Source organism: Meles meles, chromosome 12 (genome assembly GCF_922984935.1).
Source record: "Meles meles chromosome 12, mMelMel3.1 paternal haplotype, whole genome shotgun sequence".
Lineage (NCBI taxonomy): Eukaryota > Metazoa > Chordata > Mammalia > Carnivora > Mustelidae > Meles > Meles meles.
This window is the reverse complement of record NC_060077.1, coordinates 45,382,677-45,408,989: the sequence shown is the minus strand read 5'-3', so window position 1 is coordinate 45,408,989 and position 26,313 is coordinate 45,382,677. Positions and strand designations below refer to the sequence as shown.

General features: G+C 40.8%; 1 protein-coding gene across 1 annotated transcript; it reads left to right on the top strand.

Moving 5' to 3' along the window:
• Positions 1 to 306: 306 nt before the first annotated feature.
• On the top strand, positions 307 to 825 carry CETN1 (centrin 1). The gene has a single exon (XM_046025840.1). The coding sequence runs from the start codon at positions 307 to 309 to the stop codon at positions 823 to 825; it is 519 nt and encodes a 172-aa protein (XP_045881796.1).
• Positions 826 to 26,313: the final 25,488 nt, after the last annotated feature.

Here is a 26,313-nt window from a genome sequence, read left to right as displayed (position 1 = left end):
AATGGCCTGGATAGCACAGCAAGTTACAATGCATTATGGAAGACAACTGTGGCTGCAGTCACTTCTTGCCGGCCCATGTCTCAGCTCCTGGAAACTGGATGACAACCAAGGGAACGGTGGATTAGAACGTAATAAGATGTCGCAGAACTGGCCGTCTTACTGAGCTGCAACTCTCTGGGAGAACACGAGGGAAAGCTTTGGGCATGAATGGGGAGAGGCCCTACGCCTGCGCTCTAGAGGGGGTCACCCCTGCGCAAGCGCAGTGACTGCAGTGGCGCCGTTAAAGGTAACAACTGCCGAAAGAAGATGGCTTCCAGCTACAAGAAGTCAAATGTGGCCTCTACCAGCCAGAAAAGAAAGGTGGGCCCTAAACCTGAACTCACTGAAGATCAGAAGCAAGAAGTTCGCGAAGCATTTGACCTCTTCGACGCCGACGGAAGTGGGACCATCGACGTGAAGGAGCTGAAGGTGGCCATGAGAGCGCTGGGGTTTGAACCCAGGAAAGAAGAGATGAAGAAGATGATCTCCGAAGTAGACAAGGAAGGCACAGGGAAAATCAGCTTCAATGACTTTTTGGCCGTGATGACTCAGAAGATGGCCGAGAAAGACACCAAAGAAGAAATCCTGAAGGCTTTCAGGCTCTTTGACGACGATGAAACCGGGAAGATCTCTTTCAAAAACCTAAAGCGCGTGGCCAACGAGTTAGGGGAAAACCTCACCGACGAGGAGCTGCAGGAAATGATAGACGAAGCCGATCGGGATGGAGATGGCGAAGTGAACGAGGAAGAATTTCTTCGGATCATGAAAAAGACCAGCTTGTATTAAAGTCACTTTCTTCTGCAAGCATGTGTAGAGAAGTCAAATGGCTTGCTGGGTTCTCTGGTTCTGTTTTGTGAGACCTTGAGTTAGAGGACAGTGCTATCCTCTTACCCCCAATTTCTTTAGATACTTCTATTTCCAAATCTCTGGCTCAATTATAGAATTTTAAAGAAGCTTTTTAGTGTGAGTGTTTTGGTTTCTAATTCTCGCAATCAGACCTGGAGTACTTTAGGTTGAATACAGATCCCCTCGCTCACCTCTGCCCTGCTTTGGTGGACAGCCATTGAGCTGAAGGAAGGTAGGTTGGCTTCTTGGGACAAAGAGCCATGCGATTCCCTTGTTACTTCTTTGGTGGCCTTATATTATCTTGCTTCACATATTATTCCTTGAATTCGAGCCATTCTTTCAGCATGATGAGGTGGAATTGGCCAGCGTGTCATTCTAGCCATTACTTTTCATTTAACTGAATATTGGTTTGAAGAAGAACGGTGCAGCCACTTACTAGGCTCAGGAAAGGTGCTCTTCTAAAGTATAAGCTTGCAGTTGGGGGCTGGCAAATTATGCTGTTTTGTCTATTCTTTGACTTCATCACATACAAATGATTCTTCCTTTGTGTATAAATTATCTACTGTGTATTATCCAAGGCCAGATGCATATCAGGGCTATAAAATAAAATTTAATATTGGCCCAAGCAAAACATCATTTGCATAAGAAATTAAGCTAACTAATGCTTTTGAGTAAATATCTTACAAATAGAAGATCTTCATTTAGTAAAAATAGAACGTATTTTAAGCTACTTATCTGTCCTTGGAAAGATCAGTTAGCATTTTAGTTACACTCTATTATAACCTTCCTTTTATTACTGCTTTACATTACACGCCAGTGTCTACATGCTAATCCTTAGAATATCTTAATTCTTGATTTGATTTTCCCCCTCTGGTGTATAGTTGATACCAGAGCATTTGGCATGTAAGTGGTTCTCTATTTTATAATCCAGGACACTTTTTCACTGTGGCTTGTGTATGTGTTAATACTACTTGTTTCCTGTTCTAAATTAAGCCTTTCTTGTTTTAAAATAAGAAATCTAGCCTTTTGAGTGTCTATAAATTAGAGAAAATTTAAATAACATGATTGTGAGAAGATAATATAATCTGCTAAGATACAACCTAGATTAACATTTCGGTAATAGGCAACAAACTATTAAACAGGCAAGATATTTTGGTCACAACTGAATGTAAATTAAATCTTCATACAAAGTCCCATTAAGATAAATGTTGACAATGGAGTATTACGCCTCCATCAGAAAGGATGAATACCCAACTTTTATATCAACATGGACGGGACTGGAAGAGATTATGCTGAGCGAAATAAGTCAAGCAGAGAGAGTCAAGTATCATATGGTCTCACTTATTTGTGGAGCATAACAACATGGAGGACGTGGGGAGATGGAGAGGAGAGGGAGTTGAGGGAAACTGGAAGGGGAGATGAACCATGAGAGACTATGGACTCTGAAAAACAACCAGAGGGTTTTGAAGGGGCGGGGGGGGGGGGGGGGGGAGGTTGAGGAACCAGGTGGTGGGTAATAGGGAGGGCACGTACTGCATGGAACACTGGGTGTGATGCCAAAACAATGAACACTGTTATGCTGTAAATAAACAAACAAAATAACACGTCAAAAAAATTTAAAAAAAAAGGTAAATGTTGAAATTCTGGAAAATTTTTCACTTGCTTTGCCAGCAATTGTACCCTTCAGAGGGTGGTGGATATAATCAGGGAAACTACTACTCTGAGCTTAATTCTCATTAACAGGGACTAATTTGTCAAAGCAGTAGTACTAGCTGAAGTGATGGGTATGTGGACATTTGTTGTGAGAAAGAATTTTGCTGAGGTGGCTGGCACAGGGCAGGGGAATTCACCCAGGCTGTAAATGCTAACAGTTCAGGTTCAGGGTCTGAGTGTGGATTCAAGTTCAGTTATAGGGGATACAGGTGCAATTTGGGCCCACATCAATCTGAAGGGCCTGATCTGAAGGCAGGAGGAGGAATATGGCATTCTGGGAAGCAAGACTTCCTGGCATCCTGTTGACCGGGATCTTGGCCCAAGGATCTACATATGGAACAGGGTAGAAATACCAGAAACAAAGAAAGTTGGCAGAAACTAAGAAAAAGGGTCAGAGCCTCAGCCAACTGGCCTAGGTTCAATCTTGGCTCCTGTCCCAGCAGAGGACAGAAGTGAAAACTAGGAACCTGGGCTGAAGCCCAGCAGTCAGGTTGCCCAAATGCCCTGGGGTCAACTGTGGAGGCCATAGCCCAGTACATAAAGGGTTGCCCTGAGGGCATAATCCCACACAAGGGAAGGGAGCTCCAGAATTTTTCCGAATCCTATTTACTGCTAAGGAAGAACTTCACAATGAACTATTAGGCTTGCTTCTCAATTGACTCATACTTTAGAGGATAGAGGGTAAAGAGGAGAAAGGGGGATGATGAGAGCAGGACCAAACTGGCATTTGAATTTGAAGCAGGGGGGAGTGGCAGGCAGAGGGAGAGGGAGAGGGAGGAGCAGGCTTCCCACTAAGCAGGGAGCCCTGTGATGCCAGGGGATTAATCCCAGGATTCTGGGATTGTGACCTGAGCTGAAGGCAGTTGCTTGACTGACTGAGCCACCCTTGAATTTGAATTTTAAGAGAAGTTAATCATGTATGTTTGGCTCAGTCTTACTCTTTATATATGGCCTAGTCTTTACAAAAGTAAAACACAAGAAATTCAAAGAAAACTTACAGATACCTTTCTGCAGATAAGGAAACACAGCTGTAAAGCTTAGAAAGAACTAAAAAAAGTAATTTCCACTGGGCTATTTGTTACAAATGATCCCAATAAAGAAGCAGGAAGCAGACCAAAGAAATCTATACGAACTGTGTCGAGACCTCATTGATAAGCCCTTGCATTCTAATTACAAATGTAACATGAAAAGCAGAGCTTAGAGCCAAGGATGAAAATATGACTATATTAAGGTTGTAATAATACCAAGAAAGTGGGGCACCTGGGTGACTCAGTTGGTTAAGCATCTGACTCTTGATTTTGGTTTGGGTGGTGATCTCTGGGCCCTGGGATCAAGTTCCACATCGGGCTTCTTGCGCACTGGGGAGTCTGCTTGAGGATTCTCTCTCCCTCTGCCTCTGCCCCTCCTTACCCTACAAAACATATCAAGAGAGTGAATGCTCCAAATAAGCAGAGAACAGTAAAAGGTTTTTGTTGTTTTCCCTTAAAGACATCTTAGTTATGTTTAAGAAGATATTGGAAGGAATAATTCCAACTCTTTTGATTGGTGTAGGTTGGTTTTCATGGGAAGTAGATTCTGAGTCTGAGGTTTATGTGCAGGAAGTTTATTCAAGTGTGTTCTGCAGATCGCATGTATGGAGAAGGGAAGAAACCAGGACTGGGCAAAGGGAGGTAAGCTGTGGTTCAGTTACAACAAAGGACTCAGCTGATCCCACAAGGAGTTCTGGAGTGAGGATGACCCTGCCAAGCTGTCTCAAATTGGGACAAGGAATTTGGGCCTTTCAAACTTTTCACTGATTGACAGTCACTTTTCCCAGGAAGGTGGTATGACCTTGAGCAAGGTGACCCTCCTCGGCCAAGGGTAACACCTGGGAGGGAGAACTCAGTTGCAGTTGCAAACCATTAGCTGTCAACACTCTCAGCACCTAGAGGAATGAGGACTGCAATTATGAAGTGCAAGGCCAGAGGGGAGATGTAGGCAGTGGCCCACAGCTTCCACAGCAGTCTACCCCTTACACCACTTAGATCCACTAGCTTTGTCTAAGTTCTGGGAGAAATAAATTTAAGAGTCAGATGGAGCTCTCTTCATGGGAGAATCTTACAAACGGAAGATGAGAGGGACAATCTACAGCCCCAGCTGCAGAAGCTGATCTCTACGCCACAAATAGTACTTAGCTCCCTCCACTATCCAATCTAGATTTCCCTTACCCTCAACACCTCTGTTGATGTAGGTAACTTACTGAGTAGAATGACCCAGATCTTCCTTTTTAAGAAGTCTGAGCCTCCAGTCACCAGGCCCTTGTCAGGCTGTGGCTGCTGCACTTATCCCTTTAGCCTCAGAAAATGAGTGAAAAGGGGGGCACCTGGGTGGCTCAGTGGGTTAAAGCCTCTGCCTTCAGCTCAGGTCATGATCTCAGGGTCCTGGATCGAGCCCCGCATCGGGCTCTCTGCTCGGCAGGGAGCCTGCTTCCTCCTCTCTCTCTCTCTCTGCATGCCTCTCAGCCTACTTGTGATCTGTCTGTCAAATAAATAAATAAAATCTTTTAAAAAAAAATGAGTGAAAGGGCACTAAGTGTATTATCTGGGTGCCAGACATCCTCTTTCCATATTCTTCCCACAGCTTCACCTCCTCCTGATGACCCGGATTCCTTACTGATGGATGGCAATTTCTTTACTTGACTATTGCTCTCTGAGCATGAGGAACCCACCATGACTGGGTGGCACACAGAAAATTAATAGCTTTGTTACTGTGCCCACCGGTGGGAGCAGTCCCTGTCTTGAAACCAAGATGTTTAAATACACATTATCCAAGGTTTGGGGGATGAGAAGCACAAATTAAAAGCAAATGAGTGGGAATTAAGGTGAAAACTACTTCTGCCCCTTGGTTTATTGGACCCAAGGGTTCTGCTTGAGAGATACCACAGCATAAAATGGGTAATTTATTTAGAGCATAAGCTGCATCCTGGAGGGTAGTACCCTATCTTCTTAGTTATGACATTCAAGCTGACCCCTCAAAAAGCATCTTCAACAGGATTTCTTTTTCTCTTTACCAGAAGAGAAGTAGAAGCTTTCAACCTCTAGATTCTGGATCACTAGATTCTGTGGCTATATGCCTACTCCTGCACTGCTGATTATCATCACTGGTCACTTCACCTCCTTTTCTGTGGAGTGGGTCCCTTGGTCCAATGTAATATTATGTGGGATCCTGTGTCAGTAGAATAAACACCCAGATACAGTGTCGGCTGAAGCTCTGTAAGCAAAGGCAAGCTCATGACCAAAGTATGTGTCTGGTTCAATCAAGATGAGTCCCTGGTCTTTCCAAAGTAGAAGGGATCCAATTAGGCTACTTGACATTAAGAGGCCAACTGATCTCCTTGAGAGCAGTGCTGTTCTGCATTTGTCAGCAGCTATGCTGTTGGGCTTGTGCATAATTTCTGTCTCTGCCACAACGACTATTCCATTCGTGTGCCTGTTGTGCCAGCACTCGGGCAGCCAGGACCGAGGCAGACTGATGTCCAATGACCAAGTCATCCTTTCTTCTTGGTTGGCTGGTGTCTCTTCTATGATTGACACTCTCTGATAGCTGAGTGATATTTAACCCTGACGTTTCCTTTTTCAGGGCACTGAAAAATCAGCGAACTGGTTGCTTACCACTCTGTGAGTCCACATATATTCTGATCACTTCCTACAGAAAATGGAAGTGCTTATTGGTTTAGTTGGATTAGTATCTCCTACATTTGTTACTGTTTTCTATACACTGTCCCTGTTCATTTGTTCATTCTTTTTCTTCTCTTTTTCTGCCTATGGGTTTTAATTGAGAATTTTATGATTCCATTTTATCTTCTCTGTTTGTATATCAATTATACTCATTTTTTAACTTAGTGATTACCCTAGACTCTACAATATATGCACTTATGACAAATTCAAGACCATTTTCAAACAACGCTATACTGCTTCACAGATAGTGCAGATACTTTATTCCCAACTCATCCTTCTCTTCCCTTATAACATTTGTTAACCTTAACATTTCACTTATCTATACACTACAATCACTCAATACATTGTTGTTGTCATTGTTTTGATCAATTAACATAAGAAATATAAAATATTTTATTTACCGTCATTTATTCTTCTTCTAACTCTCTTCTTTTCTTTATGTAGATCTGAGTTTTTGGCCTAAATCATTTTTCTTTTCTCTTGAAGAACTTCTTTCCTACAAGACAGGTATATTGGTGACAGGTCTGCTAATTCCTTCCATTTTGCTTGTCTGAGGAAGTCTTTATTTCTTCTCTACTTTTGCACATACTTTTTTTTTTTTTTAACTGAGTTCTATGCCTAACGTGGGGTCTGAACTCATGGCCCCAAGATCAAGAGTCTCATGCTGTACCCACTGAGCCAGCCAGGCACCCTCTCTTCTCTACTTTTGAAGGATGGTTTCACTGAATCCAGAAATCTAAGTTAGTGTTTTTTTCAACGCTTTAAATATTTCACTCCACTTTCTTGCATGCTTTCTGAAGAGAAGTCAGTGAAAATCTTATCCTTATTTCTCTACATGTAAGATGTTTTCCACCCCTCTGGCTTCTTTCAGGAATTTCTCTTTGTCTTTGATTTTCTGCAGTTTGAATGTGATAATTACATGCAGATTTTTGGTGTTTTCTGGGCTTCCTGGATCTATGGTTTGTATCTGTCATTAATTTTGGAAAATTCTCAGTCATTATTACTTCCAATATTTCTTTTTTTATTTTCTCTTTTTTTAAGATTTTATTTATTTATTCTAGAGAGAGAGAGAGACAGAGACAGAGAGACAGAGAAAATGTGTGCACCCGAGGGAGCATGAGCTGGGGGAAGGGCAGAGGCAGAGAGAAGGATAAGCAGACTCCCCACTGGGCAGGGAGCCCAATGAAATGCGGGGCTCAATGCAGGGCTCAATGTGGAGCTCAATCCCAGGACCCTGAGATCACGACCTGAGCCAAAGGCACTTGACCAACTGGACCACCCGGGCACCCCTCCTATCTCTCTTTTTCCTGGCATTCCCGTTATATGTAAGTTATACCTTCTGTAATTGTTCCATAATTCTTACACATTCTGTTCTTTTTCATTTTTTTTCTCTGTGTTTCTCAGTTTTGGAAGTTTCTATTGATATATCTTCAAGCTTACTCATTCTTTCCTTGGCTACATCCAGTCTGTTAATGCACCCAGGAAAGGCATTCTTCATTTCTGTTCCAGTGTTTTTTATTTCTTATTTATTTATTTATTCCTTCCTTTCTTTCTTTCTTTTTTTTTTTTTTTTTTTTTGGTTAAGTCGCTGCATTTATTTAGAAATGTGGATGAGGAGGAACCATAGTTTTGTTTTTGTTTTTTAACATATAATGTATTGTTTCAGGGGTATAGGTCTGTGATTTTCTTTTCAATTCTTTCCTAGAGTTTCCATTTCTCTGCCTACATACACAACATTCCTTCATATTGTCCACTTTTTTTTTTTAGCATCCTTAGCATGCCTATTATATAAATGATGATCAGCTCCTCTTGGTTGTGATGATGAGTCTTTCTATAATACTGATGACTTTATGTCTATTCTATCATTTGTTGAGAGAGGCTGTTGATGTTTCCAATTTTAATTAGGGATTTGTATATTTCTCCTTTCAGTTCTATTAGTATTTGCTTCACATGTTTTCCATCTCTGTTGTTTGGTTATGTAGACATGTAGGATTGCTATGACTTTTTGGTGGGATGGCTCTTTTATTATTATTTAATATTTCTCTCAGTCTCTGGTAATTTTATTTGTTCTGAAGTCCAAGTTACCTGATACAAATATAGCTCTTCTGCTTCTTTTCATTAATGCTTCATGATGTATCCCTTTCCATCCTTTTACTTTTTAACTCACCTGTATCACCTTATTCCATATCACCCAGTGTTCTTGGAGCCCCTACACAATCAATTATCATCTTCACTTTAAAAAGGAGGAAACTGAGACATGAAGAGATAAATTTGTGCAAGTTTACATACCTAGTAAGAGGCAAAAGGAAGATTTGAACCCAGTCTGTCTGGCTCCTGAATCCAAACTCAAAACTTACAGATTCTACCATTCTAACTCTTTATTTAGTTTAATCAACTTCTCAGGACCTTTCCAGTCCAATGCAAGGTGTGTCTTTTAAAGGTTATACACCTAATCAGCAGTGCTCCTGGGCTCAGAATAGTTTTGGAACCCCTGTTTAGGAGACAATCTTAAAACATCCAGCATATTCTTTTCTTTTAAGATTTATTAAATTAATAAATTAATAATTAATAAATTATTTATTTGTTTGAGAGAGAGACAGAAATAACAAGAGACAGCATGAGTGGGGAGGAGAGGGAGAAACAGACTCCCACTGAGCAGGGACCCTGACTCAGCTAGATCCCAGGACCCTGAGATCATGACCTGGCTGAAGGCACATGCTTAACCAACTGAGCAACCCAGGTGCCTCACATCCAGCATATTCTTTTTTTTTTTTTTTTAATTTAGTATATACATCCAGCATATTCTTGTGAACATTCTCAAGAAGAAAATCTAATTCCATTGAGACCGGGGTTAATTAATTTTTGGAAATTGCTTCAAGTTACTTGTACTCAAGTCTGATAACAGACTTGGAAAGTCTGGAAAGGCTGAATATCATCATTTAAGGATTAAAGCAGTAGATGCCACTGAAATGATAAGCTTAATTTCTTGGAATGGTATGTAAACTGGCTTTGAAGGTACTTCCAAAAGAGAAGCATTGGAAAGGTGATGACTGATGAAGACATCGTTGGAGTAAGTCTCTAATCACCAAGGCAACTCAGTATTTTGAAGGAACAACACATATTGGGACATGCACATCTGGTGTTACTGTGATTTTCAAAGTTATACATTATACAAATACATTCTTTGCTTTATAAAAGAATTGTTCTTGCATTTATTAAGAAATAGAGGGGGGAGGAAGGTACCAAACAGAAGATCTCCATGCACTAAGAAATAATTTATATAAGGCGCTCTGACACATAGCAGACCAATAAAGAGAAGATATTAAGAATAATAATAAATGAAGTGCACCAAAAAAGAGAAAGTAAACAAAGAAAAACATCCTTCACACATACAGACTACATTGACCTTAGAAAAAAAAATGCCATCTAAAATCCCGGTGTGTACTGATCCAACATTCACCAGCCAGGACGACTGAGAGGAGGTTTGGGGGGCCCAGTGAAGGGGGAAATATTTTTAAGTTTTATGGCCCCTCAGAAAGGGTAGGGTTGCAATTTCTGTTGGCCTCCTGCTCTCTAGCTACCTCTTCCACCATCCAGAGTTTGTGAACCTGAGGCCCAGGGGCAGAATCTGGCTTGTATGAACACACTTGGCAGTGGCGTGAGAGCTGCCTGCAGCTGTGCGGGGTGAACCTCCGTGAGCGTCCAGCCAGCAGGCAAGGGAGGTGGAAACCCGGCCAGGACTCACTCGTTAAGCCAGCAGCACAGGGAGTAACTGCTCAGGGGGACCTTTTTACTTGGCACGTTGGCACTGGGGTTTTGGTCCTGCTCTATCTGCCCAGAGGGGTGCTTTTATTTTCTAATTTACACATGACATTGTATACGTTACCCATGGTCCTGCCATTACAATGTTTTTCTGTTTTGTTTTTTTTCAATTGAGTGAGTTTGCCAAGTTTGAAAAGTCAGTAATCTGACTTTCTAGTGAGAAAGAATCTGTATTTCTAGCTTCTTTTGGAAACCCGGATGTTCTTTCTACTGTAGGTCCACAATTGCTTCACGACAGCCAATTTCCTGGGTCCAAATGGCCACTTCTCCTTTCAGACCTGGTAGCAGTTGCTTCTCTGGAAAGAAAACCTATGAGATTGTTGGGTCCCCCCCCCCCCCCCAGCTTCAGGTGGAGACTATCTTGGGACTAATAGGGCTGACTTCTGGCCAGTGGCATAGATGCCTCCAGAGGGCAGCACTTGAGCGCATATGAGTGACAGGTGAAGGATGATATCCTCTAGGCTAGAGACAATCCTCTTCTGGCTGCTCCTGCCCACTTATCTGGAGGGCCAGGAAAGCCCCTCTAAGATCAGGGAGGACAAACTCAGAGGATGTCCAGCCTCTTGGAAGGCAGAACAAAGCCACTTCCTGTCCTTGCCCAGGAATGTGGAAATGCTGGTGGCTCCTTCAGAGGCTGCCAGCAAAGCTCAGGTGACCTCTTGGGCTATGCTAACCCATTTCTTGTCTTTGTCCAAACAGCCAGCAGTGTGAACACAGGGAGACAGCCTAGCCCTACAAAACCATTGGTGGGGGGTGGGGGGGGAGGGGAAGCCAGGCAGAAAATGAATCACTGTGACAGGGAAGTGTGATGAATGCTCGGACAGTTAATGGAGCTCTCAGCGCAGTTCTGCAGAATTCAGCATTGTTGGAAGCGTGGAGGAGCCTCCTGTTGTCAATCCGTGTGCCTGATGGGCGCTGGTTACTGACGAGAATGAGACAAAGAGCTGCGTACACTATTTGAGGCTAGATTAAGCTGATTACTCTAGCTTAGCCTACTTCCAACGTACAGATCTTACCAGTGCTCTCTTATCTGTTTTTCTTTCCCAGGGACTCTTCTTTGGACATTGAAAACAGAAATCCTAATAAGACCATTTTTTACCTGTCTCTTTCGAGAACAAGATTTTTAAACTCCCCCAAGATGGATGAAACCCCTCAGTCCCAGACTGTGACTGTGACCAGAAATATGCAGCAGCACAATTACTCAGAGAGATGAGATGCTGTTACCTAATAAAAATGTCATAAATACAGAATGATGAACTACCATGGGAAATGCATTGATGGAGAAGGACACACTGGAATGCGGGATAGTAAAAATCACTTAAACTTTGTGTGACCTTGAAGAAAGTCATGGTGGTATGTTTTGCCATGTCCTTCAGATAGCATTTTGAGATACGGCTGTTTTCCAAGTCTTACTTTCTAATCAGCTGAACTTAGACTCTTCCTGAGGCTTCTTCCTTGGACAGCATGGTGTCCCTCTTGCGTCCAAAGGGTTGTCAAGTTTCTCTCTGTACTCAATAACCCTTAGGCAGGATCAGTTAATGAGACAGTGAATTCCATGGAAGCATCTTGTTTGTAGCAATGGGGACAGAGGTGCCTCTCTTTGATAATTTAGAACAGTGGTGAGCGGAGGGTCAGATCTCCCTGGGGTGGTGTCGCGAGCTGAGAAAGTGGCTGTGGCACTGCGTTCCTCTATGGTTTTCTACAGCTGTTCCAGATTTTCCATGGGCTCACCTTTAAATTAAAAGAATTTCTGCACTTTCAAGAATTTGAAAACAAAGCCATGTGTGAGAATATGAGATCCACTCATATGCCCTTGTAAGAAATAGGTTGCATTCCTTTTTCTGCACTCAAAAAAAAAAAAACACCTCCTTTTATTTTCCAGAATGCCATTTATGTAAATGATCCCAAATTAATCTTTAGCATGTGCCCATATTGTTTTGATTTATTAAGCTTTAAAAATATGCCCATTGTTCCCTTTTAACGGTTTTTGGCAACTATTACAGAAATTGAAATATATGAGCAAATTAGTAAAATGAGTAGAATTACCAAGTACCATTCAACAAGCACTAAAGGTACAAATACCTCTACAATACACAAAAAGCATCATTATAGATCTTATAATGCTATATCAGGTTTCTTATTTAACTTTACTTTTAATTAGCAAAATACAATGAAATTACACAGAGAGAAGCAAAGTAATACCGTTAGTAGAATGGTATTTTTACATGTCTTTAAGTGACTTTTGGTTTTATTTCTAAGGCAATTACATGATGCAGTGGAAAGAACAAAGAGATTTTTGTGATATTGGGCAAATTACTAAACTTCTGTGATCCCTGTGTGTAAATGAGGTTGGATGATACTCATATCATAGGGTTGAAAGGATTAAATGAGGTTCTATGTAAAATGTCTAACAGGGAGCCTGGCACTGCGTAGCCAGTAAAGGCAGCTCTCATTTTTTTCCTCAGGTGATGGTGACTTAAGAAGCTTAAGTAAATTTTTAAAAACTTTCAAAACAGTTGACTTTCCAATTATTTAAATTATTTCCTTTTAGCACCAAAAATGTCAGTGATTGCCATAATCATAAAAATTAATAATGATTTAAATCACAAGTGTTAACTAAATTATTTCCCTTAACATCACATCACATAGGCAAATCTTGATTTGGGGACTGATTTAATCTATTCGTCTTAGCAAACTGTTGTTTGACCTGTTATCATCTGCATGCTGTTACTGTTCTCAGCAGTTGGATCTTTTTTTATTATTATTTGCTTCAGAAGCATTCGCCTTTCCCACCAAAATTCAAAGCAACCCAGTTGGCAATTTTTCTTCTAAAATCTCTCATAAGTTATAAGTACTATATATTGGCTAAATATTTCCTGTACTTACATAAAGGATACATAAATCGGTACCTATATGATGTTTTCACTAATAAAATAAGTTTATCTGGTTCAAGAACCAGGCAGTTTTTTTTTTTTTTAAGATTTTATTTATTTATTTGACAGAGAGAGATCACAGGTAGATAGAGAGGCAGGCAGAGAGAGAGGTAAGCAGGCTCCCTGCTGAGCAGAGAGCCCGATGCGGGACTCGATCCCAGGACCTGAGATCATGACCTGAGCCAAAGGCAGTGGCTTAACCCACTGAGCCACCCAGGCGCCCCAAGAACCAGGCAGTTTTATGGCATATAAAGTTTCTGTAGTTCAGCCAAAAGTTTGAATAAGCTAGACTTGCTGCAAAAAGTTAAGTTGTTCGCAACCATTTCCTCACTTAGCAGATGCAGAGATCAGAAATGGCCATGGGTACAAGAGCTGTCTGTGCATATCCCTCCTGCAGATGGCTAGAACAAGGGCTTGCAGTTTACAGCGAAGGCTGGCAAAGTGTTTAGAAATACACCCGGAAAGCAATGCAAAGAAAGGTTTGTTACTTCTACGAATATGCTACAGTACATGATTTTACACCTGAGGACCCGATTAGATCAAGCCGTTTTGCAAGGTTTGAGGTTAAGAGAATATAGGCAGTGTAGGGTTTTTCTTTTTCTTTTTTTAAAGATTTTTTTTTTATTTTTTATTTGTCAGAGCGAGAGAGAGAGAGAGAGGGATTCACAGGCAGACAGAGTGGCAGGCAGAGTCAGAGGGAGAAGCAGGCTCCCCGCTGAGCAAGGAGCCCGATGTGGGACTCGATCCCAGGACGCTGGGATCATGACCTGAGCCGAAGGCAGCTGCTTAACCAACTGAGCCACCCAGGCGTCCCGTGTAGGGTTTTTCTTAGAGCTTCTTGACTAGTCTTCTTAGAGCTTCTTGACTAGTTTTTAGGACTTGACTAATTCTTAGGACTTCTTGACTAGCTCATCAGAGAACTGTCAAAGAGCTACAGTAGCTTGAGTCATCTTTGAATAGCACCTCTTAAGGTAACTATCAGGAGGGATTAGACTCTGTATTTTTCAATTGACCCTAATTGTAGGGTACCCAACTGTCCCATGGACTGAGGGTTCCTCAAGCTGAAGGTTTTCAGTGCTAAAACTGGGACAGTTCCAAGCAAACCAGGACAGCTGGTCACCCTACCCGATGGCCCCCCAGGTATCATCAGAATATCTGGATTACTCCCTGTCTCAAAACCTACCTGGCTTACCTGACTCTATATGGTCAGCAAGTTTTTAGTCATTGCCTCCTTGAGCCAGGACCCAGAGACGATGTTGTGCAATTAGTAGACAAGCATCACTAATTGAAATATTTTGTAATTCTAATGTTTTGGATCTTAGGCTGATAGTCTCACATGGGTACTTTTATTTCCAGGTTTATGTTGCCTTAGGGGTTATTAGATTGAACTCAGCAAAGCAGGATGACCAAAATTAACTCTTATAGTAGATTCTGTCCTGTTCATACTATTGTCATCTAAGTTAGATAGGATATCAAGAAACATTTTTAAAAATTCTGTGTGGACAGAAAATTATAAAGTACTTATGAAAGAAATTGAGGAAGACACAAAGAAATGGAAAAATGTTCCATGCTCCTGGACTGGAAGAATAAATATTGTGAAAATGTCCATGCTACCTAAAGCAATCTACACATTTAATGCAATCCCTATCAAAATACCATGCATTTTTTTCAAAGAAATGGAATAAATAATCCTCAAATTTATATGGAACCAGAAAAGACCTCGAATAGCCAAAGGAATATTGAAAAAGAAAGCCAAAGTTGGTGGCATCACAATTCCGGACTTCAAGCTCTATTACAAAGCTGTCATCATCAAGACAACATGGTACTGGCACAAAAACAGACACATAGATCAGTGGAACAGAATAGAGAGCCCAGAAATCGACCCTCAACTCTATGGTCAACTAATCTTCGACAAAGCAGGAAAGAATGTCCAATGGAAAAAAGACAGCCCCTTCAATAAATGGTGCTGGGAAAATTGGACAGCCACATGCAGAAAAATGAAATTGGACCACTTCCTTACACCACACACGAAAATAGACTCCAAATGGGTAAAGGACCTCAATGTGAGAAAGGAATCCATCAAAATCCTTGAGGAGAATGCAGGCAGCAACCTCTTCGACCTCAGCCGTAGCAACATCTTCCTAGGAACAACGGCAAAGGCAAGGGAAGCAAGGGCAAAAATGAACTATTGGGATTTCATCAAGATCAAAAGCTTTTGCACAGCAAAGGAAACAGTTAACAAAACCAAAAGACAACTGACAGAATGGGAGAAGATATTTGCAAACGACATATCAGATAAAGGGCTAGTATCCAAAATCTATAAGGAACTTAGCAAACTCAACACCCAAAGAACAAACAATCCAATCAAGAAATGGGCAGAGGACATGAACAGACATTTCTGCAAAGAAGACATCCAGATGGCCAACAGACACATGAAAAAGTGCTCCACGTCACTCGGCATCAGGGAAATACAAATCAAAACCACAATGAGATATCACCTCACACCAGTCAGAATGGCTAAAATTAACAAGTCAGGAAATGACAGATGCTGGCGAGGATGCGGAGAAAGGGGAACCCTCCTCCACTGTTGGTGGGAATGCAAGCTGGTGCAACCACTCTGGAAAACAGCATGGAGGTTCCTCAAAATGTTGAAAATAGAACTACCCTATGACCCAGCAATTGCACTACTGGGTATTTACCCTAAAGATACAGACGTAGTGATCCGAAGGGGCACGTGTACCCGAATGTTTATAGCAGCAATGTCTACAATAGCCAGACTATGGAAAGAACCTAGATGTCCATCAACAGATGAATGGATCAAGAAGATGTGGTATATATACACAATGGAATACTATGCAGCCATCAAAAGAAATGAAATCTTGCCATTTGCGACGACGTGGATGGAACTAGAGCGTATCATGCTTAGTGAAATAAGTCAATCGGAGAAAGACAACTGTCATATGATCTCCCTGATATGAGGACATGGAGAAGCAACATGGGGGGTTAGGGGGATAGGAGAAGAATAAATGAAACAAGATGGGATTGGGAGGGAGACAAACCATAAATGACTCTTAATCTCACAAAACAAACTGGGGGTTGCTGGGGGGAGGTGGGATTGGGAGAGGGGGAGGGGGCTATGGACATTGGGGAGGGGAGGCGAACCATAAGAGACTATGGACTCTGAAAAACAACCTGAGGGTTTTGAAGGGTCAGGGGTGGGAGGTTGGGGGAACAGGTGGTGGGTAATAGGGAGGGCACATTTTGCATGGAGCACTGGGTGTTGTGCAAAAACAATGAATACTGTTATGCTGAAAAAAATAAATAAAATGGGAAAAAAAATTCTGTGTGGAAATGAATGAAAATGGGTCAAAGAATGAAAATAATTATCTTGCCAGCCTTCCTGCCTACCTTCCTACAAATATTCAATTAAATGTAGTATACACCCTAATGTTATAGCTTACGTCCTCAAGAATTAACTGAATGATCACTCTGAACCAAGCCCTGTGCTAGGTTCTGGGGATACGATGATGAATAAGAAATGGTCCTGCCCTCAGGAATCATCCACCTACTTGGGAGATGAACATATGTGCTGGTTGGTCTTTGTTTGCCACCCTCTCCCCAGATCCGTTCTCTATGTTTCTCTGCCTCCCTCTATGTCCCCAGAATTCAGTCTCTATGAACTATGTCTTAGAGGCACCCTAGAGCTTCATGGCTTTGGGTTGAGTTCAGCAAATGGGAGACATTGTTTTGGTGTGGCTGCTCTGGCTGTTCCCTATATTCAAATTCCCTTCTCCACAAAGTTCTAGCACTCACTGAGGTCCTATACCCAGTGACCCATTTCCTTAGCTCTGCCCACTTCTGCAAATGGCCCCTTCATAAAATTATTCTTATGATTTCATCTGAGTGTACCTTCTGTTTCCTGTTTCCAGACCTTGATTGGTTTGATATGTAAACTCTTGCAATAAAGGAGGGAGTGTGCATTAATAGAGGTATATTAATGGAGGTATATACAATAGATAATGGTATAGGAAAGCAGGGCCCTATCAAGAATGTCCTGAGAATGGAAATAAGTAAATGCATCTTGATCTGAGCATTGAAGAATAAGTAAAAAGTGGAAGAAAGACCGGGAAGGGGCAAAATGTAGCACAAAGAGAAAATAAACTATGAAGTATTCGTGTAACCATTAGAAGTTTAGGACTGCTGGGCCACTAAGTATAGGGAAGGAAGCAGTTAGAGATAGGAGAAATAGACCAGAGTCTGGCCATGTAAGTATGCTATGCAATTCTGTTCATTTTACACCACACACACACACACACACACACACACACACACACACACAATGTGCTAAGCACTTGAGATTTATTAGACTATGAAACAAAGCCCTCTCAGAAGAATACAAATAAGTAATACATATAATATACACATAAATTTTGTAAGCTGTTAGCAGCTGTTAAGTGTTATGGCAAAAGCATAAGAAGAGGGTATAAGGAAGACCAGGAATGAGATGCAGGGGAGTTGGTTGTCCTCTGTTTTAAAAAGAGGGAAATAGACCTCATGTCATTGGATGGGTCACATTGAGAAGGTAATTTGTGCACACAGTTGAGTTAAAGAGTGGCTATCTGGAGGAAAAGCATTCAAGGCACAGGGATTAGCAATGCAAAGGCCCTATAGCAAGACCATGCTTGACATACTCCAGGAACATCATTAAGGCCAGGGAAGCTAGAGCTGATATCCCAAGAAGAGAGTAAAGGGAGATGAGAGCAGATAGTTTCAGAGGGGATAATGTCTTGAGGAGGTTTATAAGCCATTATAAATCCTTTGGATTTTGCTCTGAGAAAAATGGGAAGCCACTGGAGACTTTTGAGCCAGGAGTTACATGCTCTGACTGAACTTTCCTCTGTGGTCGATGAGAATTAACTGAAGGGATTTAAGTATGGGAATGCCATAAGGGAAAAATACTTAAGATCCTTGCTTCTCAAAGTGTGGTCCAAGACCCATGGGTATCACATGGGATCTTATTTGAAATGAAGAATCCCAGGCCCCAGCTAGACATACTGAATCAGAATTTTCATTTTCACAAGATCCCATTTACACGATACAGTTTAAGAAGAACTGGTTTAAAAGTTTCCTTGACTGGCTACCTATAGTAGTCCCTCCCCTTTCAAATTACTTAAAATCACATTACCCCATTTTATTTCTTTGTAACAGCTTTCATTCTCTGATGTGTTCTTACTTATATGTTTATTTGTGTATTGTCTTTTCCCTTCCCATTAGAATAAAACATGAACTCTCAGACAGCAGAAAGCCTCTGTTTTCTTCCTGTCATTCCCTCCATTTGTGGGACATAATCGGTGCCTAATACACATTTGCTGAATAAGCTATTCTGAGAGCTGAGCTCATTGGAAACAAGGGAAGCACTATGCTGGATATAATGGAAATTTTAGAATGTATTTAGTATTTATATGCATCCTGATCAATAATTAAATTTATGCGGTACTTATCTGTACAGATAAATTCTGACTTTATAATGAGGTTAAGTGGGATATAATTTTTTCATACTGTACTCAAGCTTGATCTTTTTCATGAAAGATTTTGAAGTCTAAGTTCAGTACCTACTTTTGCTGCCTATATTATATGAGCCTAAAATAATTTTAGTTCAGTCTGAATTTTCTTAAGAAGTTTTTAGTCTACCTTCTAGTTACATGTGTTCTATGGCTCAAAACAGTATTTTCATTTGTATTAACTAAAGGACACATTCAGCAACTCTTTAAGAGAGATAAGGTCGCTGTAATGTTTTATTTTGCAGACTGATTCAACTCATTTATTATACTCAAACTATGATGAAGCTTGGTGACAATAAGTGAATATTAATCACAGAACTTTAGGACTGGGAGTAATGGTTGAGATTATTTTTTCCATTATTTCTCAGTTTTAGATGAGGACACAGATATCTGGAGTGTATAGAGTGGCAGAGATTTTGATGAAAACCGACCTCTCAGATCAGTGGTCTTTATACTATACCACTGGTCCTTTCTGTCAGTGAGTTAGCCAACCTTTGCCTATAAAGGAAGCAAATTTTTAAAAAGATTTTATTTATTTATTTGAGAGGGTTGGGGATGAAGGGCAAAGAGAGAAGCTGACTCTTCACTGAGCAGGGGGCCCAGTGCAAGACTTGATCCCGGGACTCCAGGGTCATGACACGAACCGAAGGCCAACGCCCAACGAACTGAGCCACACAGGCTCCCTAAAGGAAGCAATTTTTAAAAGAGAACTCTACTTCTCAAATTTAGCTTTGTAATATGAATCTTGTCTTTTAAATTTATTAAATAAATGGCTAAATGAACAAAGATAAATAAAGAAGGAAGGAGAGAAAGAAAGAAGGAAGGAAAGGGAGAAAGAAGGAAGGGAGAAAGGAAAGAAAGAAACCTAGTGAAATTGATTACTATTATAATCTACATAATCCACATAAATAATTTGGATTTTTTTTTAAGATTTTATTTATTTGAGGGGCACCTGGGTGGCTCAGTGGGTTAAGCCCTCTGTCTTCAGCTCGGGTCATGATCCCAGGGTCCTGGGATAGAGCCCTGCTTCGGGCTCTCTGCTCAGCAGGGAACCTGCTCCTCCTCTCTCTCTGCTCTCTCTCTGCCTGTCTCTCTGCCTACTTGTGATCTCTGTCTGTCAAATAAATAAATAAAATCTTTATTAAAAAAAAGATTTGTTTATTTGACAGAGAGAGATCACAAGTAAGCAGAGAGGCAGGCAGAGAGAGGGAGGAAGCAGCCTCCCTGCTGAGCAGAGAACCCGATGTGAGGCTGGATCCCAGGACCCTGAGATCATGACCTGAGCCGAAGGCAGAGGCTTAACCCACTGTACCACCCAGGCACCCCTAATTTGGATCTTTAATATTTGATCTTTTGCCTTTTACTTTTTTTAAAATCTTTTTTTTTAAGATTTTATTTATTTATTTGACAGAGAGAGAAAGATCACAAGTAGGCAGAGAGAGAGAGGGGGAAGCAGGCTCCCTGCTGAGCAGAGTGCCCAATGTGGGGCTCGATCCCAGGACCCTGGGATCATGACCTGAGCTGAAGGCAGAGGCTTTAAACCACTGAGCCACCAAGGTGCTCCTGGCTTTTACTTTTTTAAAAAAGATTTTATTTATTTACTTGACAGAGAGAAAGAGATCACAATTAGGCAGAGAGGCAGGCAGAGAGAGAGGGAGAAGAAGGCTTCCTGCTGAACAGAGAGCCCGATGCAAAGCTCTATCCCAGGACACTGAGATCATGATCTGAGCTGAAGCCAAAGGCTTAACACACTGAGCCACCCAGGCACCACTTATATTTTACTTCTTTCATGCATTCCATCCTTGGGGTGTGTGTGTGTGTGTGTGTTGGTGTAGGAGAACATCTTCATGTTACTAGGGAGGGACTTCTACCAGGTTAACAGTCCTGCCTTCCACCCTTCCAGGCAAAAGTAGGTTATTTGACTCATGGAGAATCCACTAGTCTGTGATCTCATCGGTTGTGAAAATGCATTAGGGATTCACTCTCTTTCCTTCCCTTTCTGACCTTACTGGTGCAAGTCAGCAAATCCCAGCTTGTGTAGAGGACACATGCAGGGCTCCCGGGTGGCACAACTGCAGGGGACCACTGACATTATATCTTGGAGTTGGGCTGCACACAAGAAACTGCACAAATGGCACAGGGTTCCTCGTCTGCTCTCTGCCAAGTAAGCGTCCCAATAGGAAGTCCAGAGGTTGTCTGGCTATGCCAGTGGCAGGCAGGATGGACAAATCCAGTCTGGGGTGACTTTAGTGTGGCCACATATTTATTACGGCCACATATCTAAGACACTCTGCCCAAGCCTGCTCTTAGCAGTGTAGCTAACATTTTGAAGCCCATCTGTCTGACTCTTCAGCCTATGTCTTGGTTGATACTGAACACATCATCTTGCTGTCCTTCTTAACTAAGATGACCTTGCTCCTTAGTTACCAAGAGCTATTTGTAATATTTTATAATCCACTTAAATCTTAAACATAATGACACCATAATTTTAAAAGTAAAGGGGTTCGTACGAAATATTGCTTAATCTTAAGAACAAAATGGCAGCTGTGAAAACAGATGAAATAATTACAGGAAGAAACTTTTTGGAAGCTTCAGGATATTTTAAAAGTACTTAGTACCAGTTAGCAATAAACTTGTGCTCTTAAAAACTACACTTCAAGTGGGAACATGGATTACAGAGAGAAAAAAAAACTGCCACTCTGGGATGAACCACTAGACCTCCTAAACAACAGTTTCCTTTTTCAACAAAATTTGGGTTTGCCGAGAAAGAGTGTGCAGATGTCAGCCATGACTTCAAATGGTCCCAAACGTGGACAACAGCAAACTAATGAGCAAGGGCTCTCAGGGTCAGAGTAGCACTGGATAATTTCCTATGACTAACATTTCCAGAACTGTGCTCTTCTCTTCCTGAGAAAAACACCCAAAGCCCTGTTTCTTCCATTGGCCAACTAGTCACTTCTCAGGATAGGACACACCTGTTGACAGGTGTGGACTATAGTTACTCAAAAGTGATGGGGTGCCTGGGTGGCTCAGTGGGTTAAAGCCTCTGCCTTCAGCTCAGGTCATGATTTCAGGGTCCTGGGATTAAGCCCTGTGTTGTGTTGGGCTCTCTGCTCAGCAGGGAGCCTGCTTCCCTTCCTCTCTCTCTGCCTGCCTCTCTGCCTACTTGTGATCTCTGTCAAATGAATAAATTAAAAAATCTTTAAAAAAAGTGACATTAAGCTACTTAACATAATAATATTTCAAGTTTTGCTTTGAGTTGATCTGTTTTCCAACAGAGGCTAAGAGGTTTCCAACTAAAACAGAGAACTAGCGGGTAATCAAGACCTCTGAAATAGGGTGTGGCCTGGACTTTGAGTGTGTCCTGTAATTGCCCATCCTGGTGCCCAAGTGGAACATAGATAAACTCCAAACAGCAGTTTGCTCAAACACAAGGACCAACTTCTAAGGGCCCTTTATAGGTAGGTGGACCAGCTCAGAAGAGTCAGTGTGACCCACTTAGAAAGCACTAACCATTTATAATAAGTATTGACCAGCTAGTCCCTCAAAACTTTAAAGGCACCTATGATGATCTAGAGATTTCAGTAGTCAGAGAGACCCAGACTACGACTGGCTATGGTGACTAAGAGTTCTCCAAATTGTTGTTAAACAAATCACTAGTTGAATTTTCATTCAACTCATCAATTATCAAATCGTAGGGGCCTGAAATACTATCTGTTGCATTATTTATATGCTAGATTTTATCATTTATCTACTTAAAATGTGATTGCATATCGTCAAAAAATGCCAGACACCAGAGAGCTATATAAATAATCTTCAAATTGTTTTATCTAAGAGTTTACTTACTCAGCTTCATATTATGGCTTATATTTCCAAAAAAATTTGTTTGGCCTACATAGGAATATACATATCATAAATTTCATATTTTTAAAAAAGATTTTATTTATTTATTTGACAGACAGAGGTCACAAGTAGGCAGAGAAGCAGGCAGAGATGGGGGGCGGGGGAAGCGGGCTCCACTGAGCAGAGAGCCCGATGTGGGGCTCGATCCCAAGACCCCGGGATCATGACCTGAGCTGAAGCAGAGACTTTAACCCACTGAGCCACCCAGGCGCCCCATAAATTTCAAATTTAAAAAAATATATTGAAAGCTTTAATGAATCCTATCAAAACATATTTTGTAGAGGAGAGAAGATCAAGATGACAGAGCAGGAAGATCCTGATCTCACCACCTCCCATGGACACACAAAAATTTCAACTACATATAAAACAACTCTCTCTGAGAACAACATGCAGACTAGTGGAACAGCTCTTCTACACCTAAAGATATAAAGGAAAAGTTAAAGCCACATCGAGACAGGTAGGAGGGACAGGGATGCTGTCTAGTCAGGACCCACACCCCTGGTATAGTGAGCCACATGTGGGAGAAATGTCACAATGTGGAGGTCCTCCCTGAGGAGCAAGGAGTTCAAGCCTCACACTAGGCACCCCAGCTCCAGGGTCCTGCACAGAAAAGATGAGCCATCATAACATCTGACTTTGTAAATCAGTAGGGCTTAACTCCAGGAGAACTGAGCCTCCACACTCAAAGGGCCTCTGCACAAACACACTCATTCTGAGACCCAGCACAGAGAGAGGAGTATGAAAAGCTCCCAAGCTTTTTCTCTATGAAAAAGAGATTTATTAACTAGTTTTATGGCATGTGAAAAAGGAAGAGAAAGTTGTAAGAACTTTCTCTGAAGATAGAAGTGCTTGCAGGCACCATTTTCCTTACTCTCCTTCTACACTTGGCCTGGCACTGATGGATGACATTCTCATACTCCCCATCTACCTTACTACCACCACTCACCCTACCCAGATGTCCCCTGTGGACCCGTCCTGCCCAATTCATCCATTCCATTGAGTATGATGTTAGCTGTGGGTTTGTCATATATGACCTTCATTATGTTAAGGTATGTTCCCTCTATACCCTCTTTGTTGAGAGTTTTCATCATAAATGGATGTTAAATTTTGTCCAATGCTTTTTCTGCATTTGTTGAGATGATCATATGATTTCTATCCAAATTTTGTTAATTTGGTATAATAATGCTGATTGAGTTGCAGATATTGAACCATCCTTGCATCCTTGGAATAAATCCCACTTGATTGTGATGTGTTATCATTTTAATGTTTTTTTTTTTTAATTTGTTACTGAAGTTTACTTGACATATAGTGCTACATTAGTTTCATGTGTACAACATGGTGATTTGACAAATCTTTACAATACTCACACTCACCATGATAAGTATAGTCACCATATGTCTCCATATGTTATTACAATAGTATTGACTATAATTCCTTATGCTGTACTTTTAATCTCCATGATTTATATATTTTATAGCTGGAAGTACCTCTTAATCCCATTCACCTATTCCTCCCATCTCCCCAGCCACCTCCCTTCTGGCAACTACCAGTTTGTTCTCTGTATTTAAGAGACTGGTTTTTTTGTTTGTTTGTTTGTTCATTTGTTTTGTTTTTTTTTGGATTCCACATGTAAGTAAAATCTCAATGGTGAAAAGCTGAAAGCTCTCCCTCTAAGATCAGGAACAAGACAAGGATGCCCACTTCTGCCACTTTTATTCCACGTAGCCCTGGAAATCCTGGCCACAGCAATCAGACAAGAAAAAAAAAACAAAGTCGTCCAAATTAGTAAGGAAGAAATAAAACTGTCACTATTTAAAGATGACATGATACTATATATAGAAAACCCAAAGACTCCACCAAAAACTACCAGAACTAATAAATGAATTCAGTAAAGTTACAGGATACAAAACCAATATACAACAATCTATTGCATTTCTATGCATTGATAATGAACTAGCAGAAAGAGAAATTCAGAAAATCTCATTTACATGTGCACCAAAAGGACCAAATACATAGAAATTTAACCAGATGGGTGAAAGACCTGTACTCTGAAAACTATAAGGCATTGATGAAAGAAATTGAAGATGACACAAATAAATATACCATGCTCATGGGCTGGAAGAATTAATACTGTTAAAATGTCCATACTACTCAAAGCAATCTACAGTTTCAATACAATTCCTACAAAAACACCAATAGCATTTCTCACAGAACTAGAACAAATGATCCTACAAATGATCCTGAATGGAACCACAAAAACCCTGAATAGCCAAAGCAATCTTGAAAAAGAAGAACAAAGCTGGAGGTATCAGCTTGGTTGATTTCAAACTATACTATGAAGCTAAAGTAATCAAAACAGTGTGGTATTGGGGTACCTGGGTGGCTCAGTGGGTTGAGCCTTTGCCTTCAGGTCAGGTCATGGTCTCAGGGTCCTGGGATCAAGCCCCACATTGGGCTTCCTGCTCAGCGGGGAGGAGCCTGCTTCTCTCTCTCTGCCTGCCTCTCTGCCCACTTGTGATATCTCTCTGTCAAATAAATAAATTCTTAAAAAAAAAAACAAACAACAGTGTGGTATTGGCACAAAAACAGATACATATATCAATGGAAATGAATTCAGAGCCCAGAAGTAAGTATATGATCAATTAATCTACAACAAAGGAGGCAAGAAAATTCAATGGGGAAAAAATAATGTCTTCAACAAATGGTGTTGGATAAACTAGACAGCTAAATGCAAAAGAATGAAACCGGACCACTTCCTTAAACTCTACACAAAAATAAACTCAAAATGCATTAAAGACCCAAAACCATAAAACTCCTGAAAGAAAAGAGAGTTTGTAAATTCCTGGACATTGGTCATAACAATATTTTTTTGGATCTATCTCCTCAGGCAAAGAGCAATAAGCAAAAACAAACAAGCGAGACTACATCAAACTAAAAAGGTTTTGCACAACAAGGGAACTATTAAAAAAAAAAACTAAAAGGGAACCTACTAAATGGAAGAAGATATTTGCAAATGATATATTCGATAAGGGTTAATATCCAAAATATGCAAAGAACTCATACAACTTAATACCAAAAACCCCACAATCTGATTAAAATATGAGCAGAGGCCTGAATAAACATTTTTTCGAAGAAGACATGCAGATGGTCAACAGAAACATGAGAAGATGCTCAAATCACTAATCATCAGAGAAATGCAAATCAAAACCCCAATGGGATGTCACTTCACACCCATCAGAATGGCTAGTATCAAAAAGACAAGAAATAACAAGGTGTTGGCAAGGATGGGAAGAAAAAGGAACCCTCAAGCACTGTTGGTGGGAATATAAATTGGTGCAGTCGCTGTGGAAAACAGTGTGGAAGTTCCTCAAAAAATTAAAAACTGCCGTATGATTCAGCAATTCCACTTCTAGGTATTGATCTGAAGAAAATGAAAACACGAATTCAAGAAGATATATGCACCCCTATGTTTATTGCAGCATTATTTACATTTATATTTATTATAGTATAGGTAATATAGTCAATAATATTACAATTACTTTGTGTGGTGACAGAGGTATGGTAACTAGACTTATCATGATGATCATTTCATAAGTGTATAAATGTCAAACCACTATGTTGTTTACCTGAAAACTAATGTAATATTGTATGTCAACTATACTTTAAATTAAAAAAAAAAAGTGTAACAAGAAGTAACTCAGGGTCATTGTTCCTGATCACGTGCACAGCCCGCCCTCTAGTGTTTCTTTCTAAATCCTACCAAATTTTAAACCATACTCT

What these genes read in the sequence shown, in the direction of transcription:
- CETN1 (XM_046025840.1), top strand. Translation starts at nt 307, where the DNA reads ATGGCTTCCAGCTACAAGAAGTCAAATGTGGCCTCTACCAGCCAGAAA.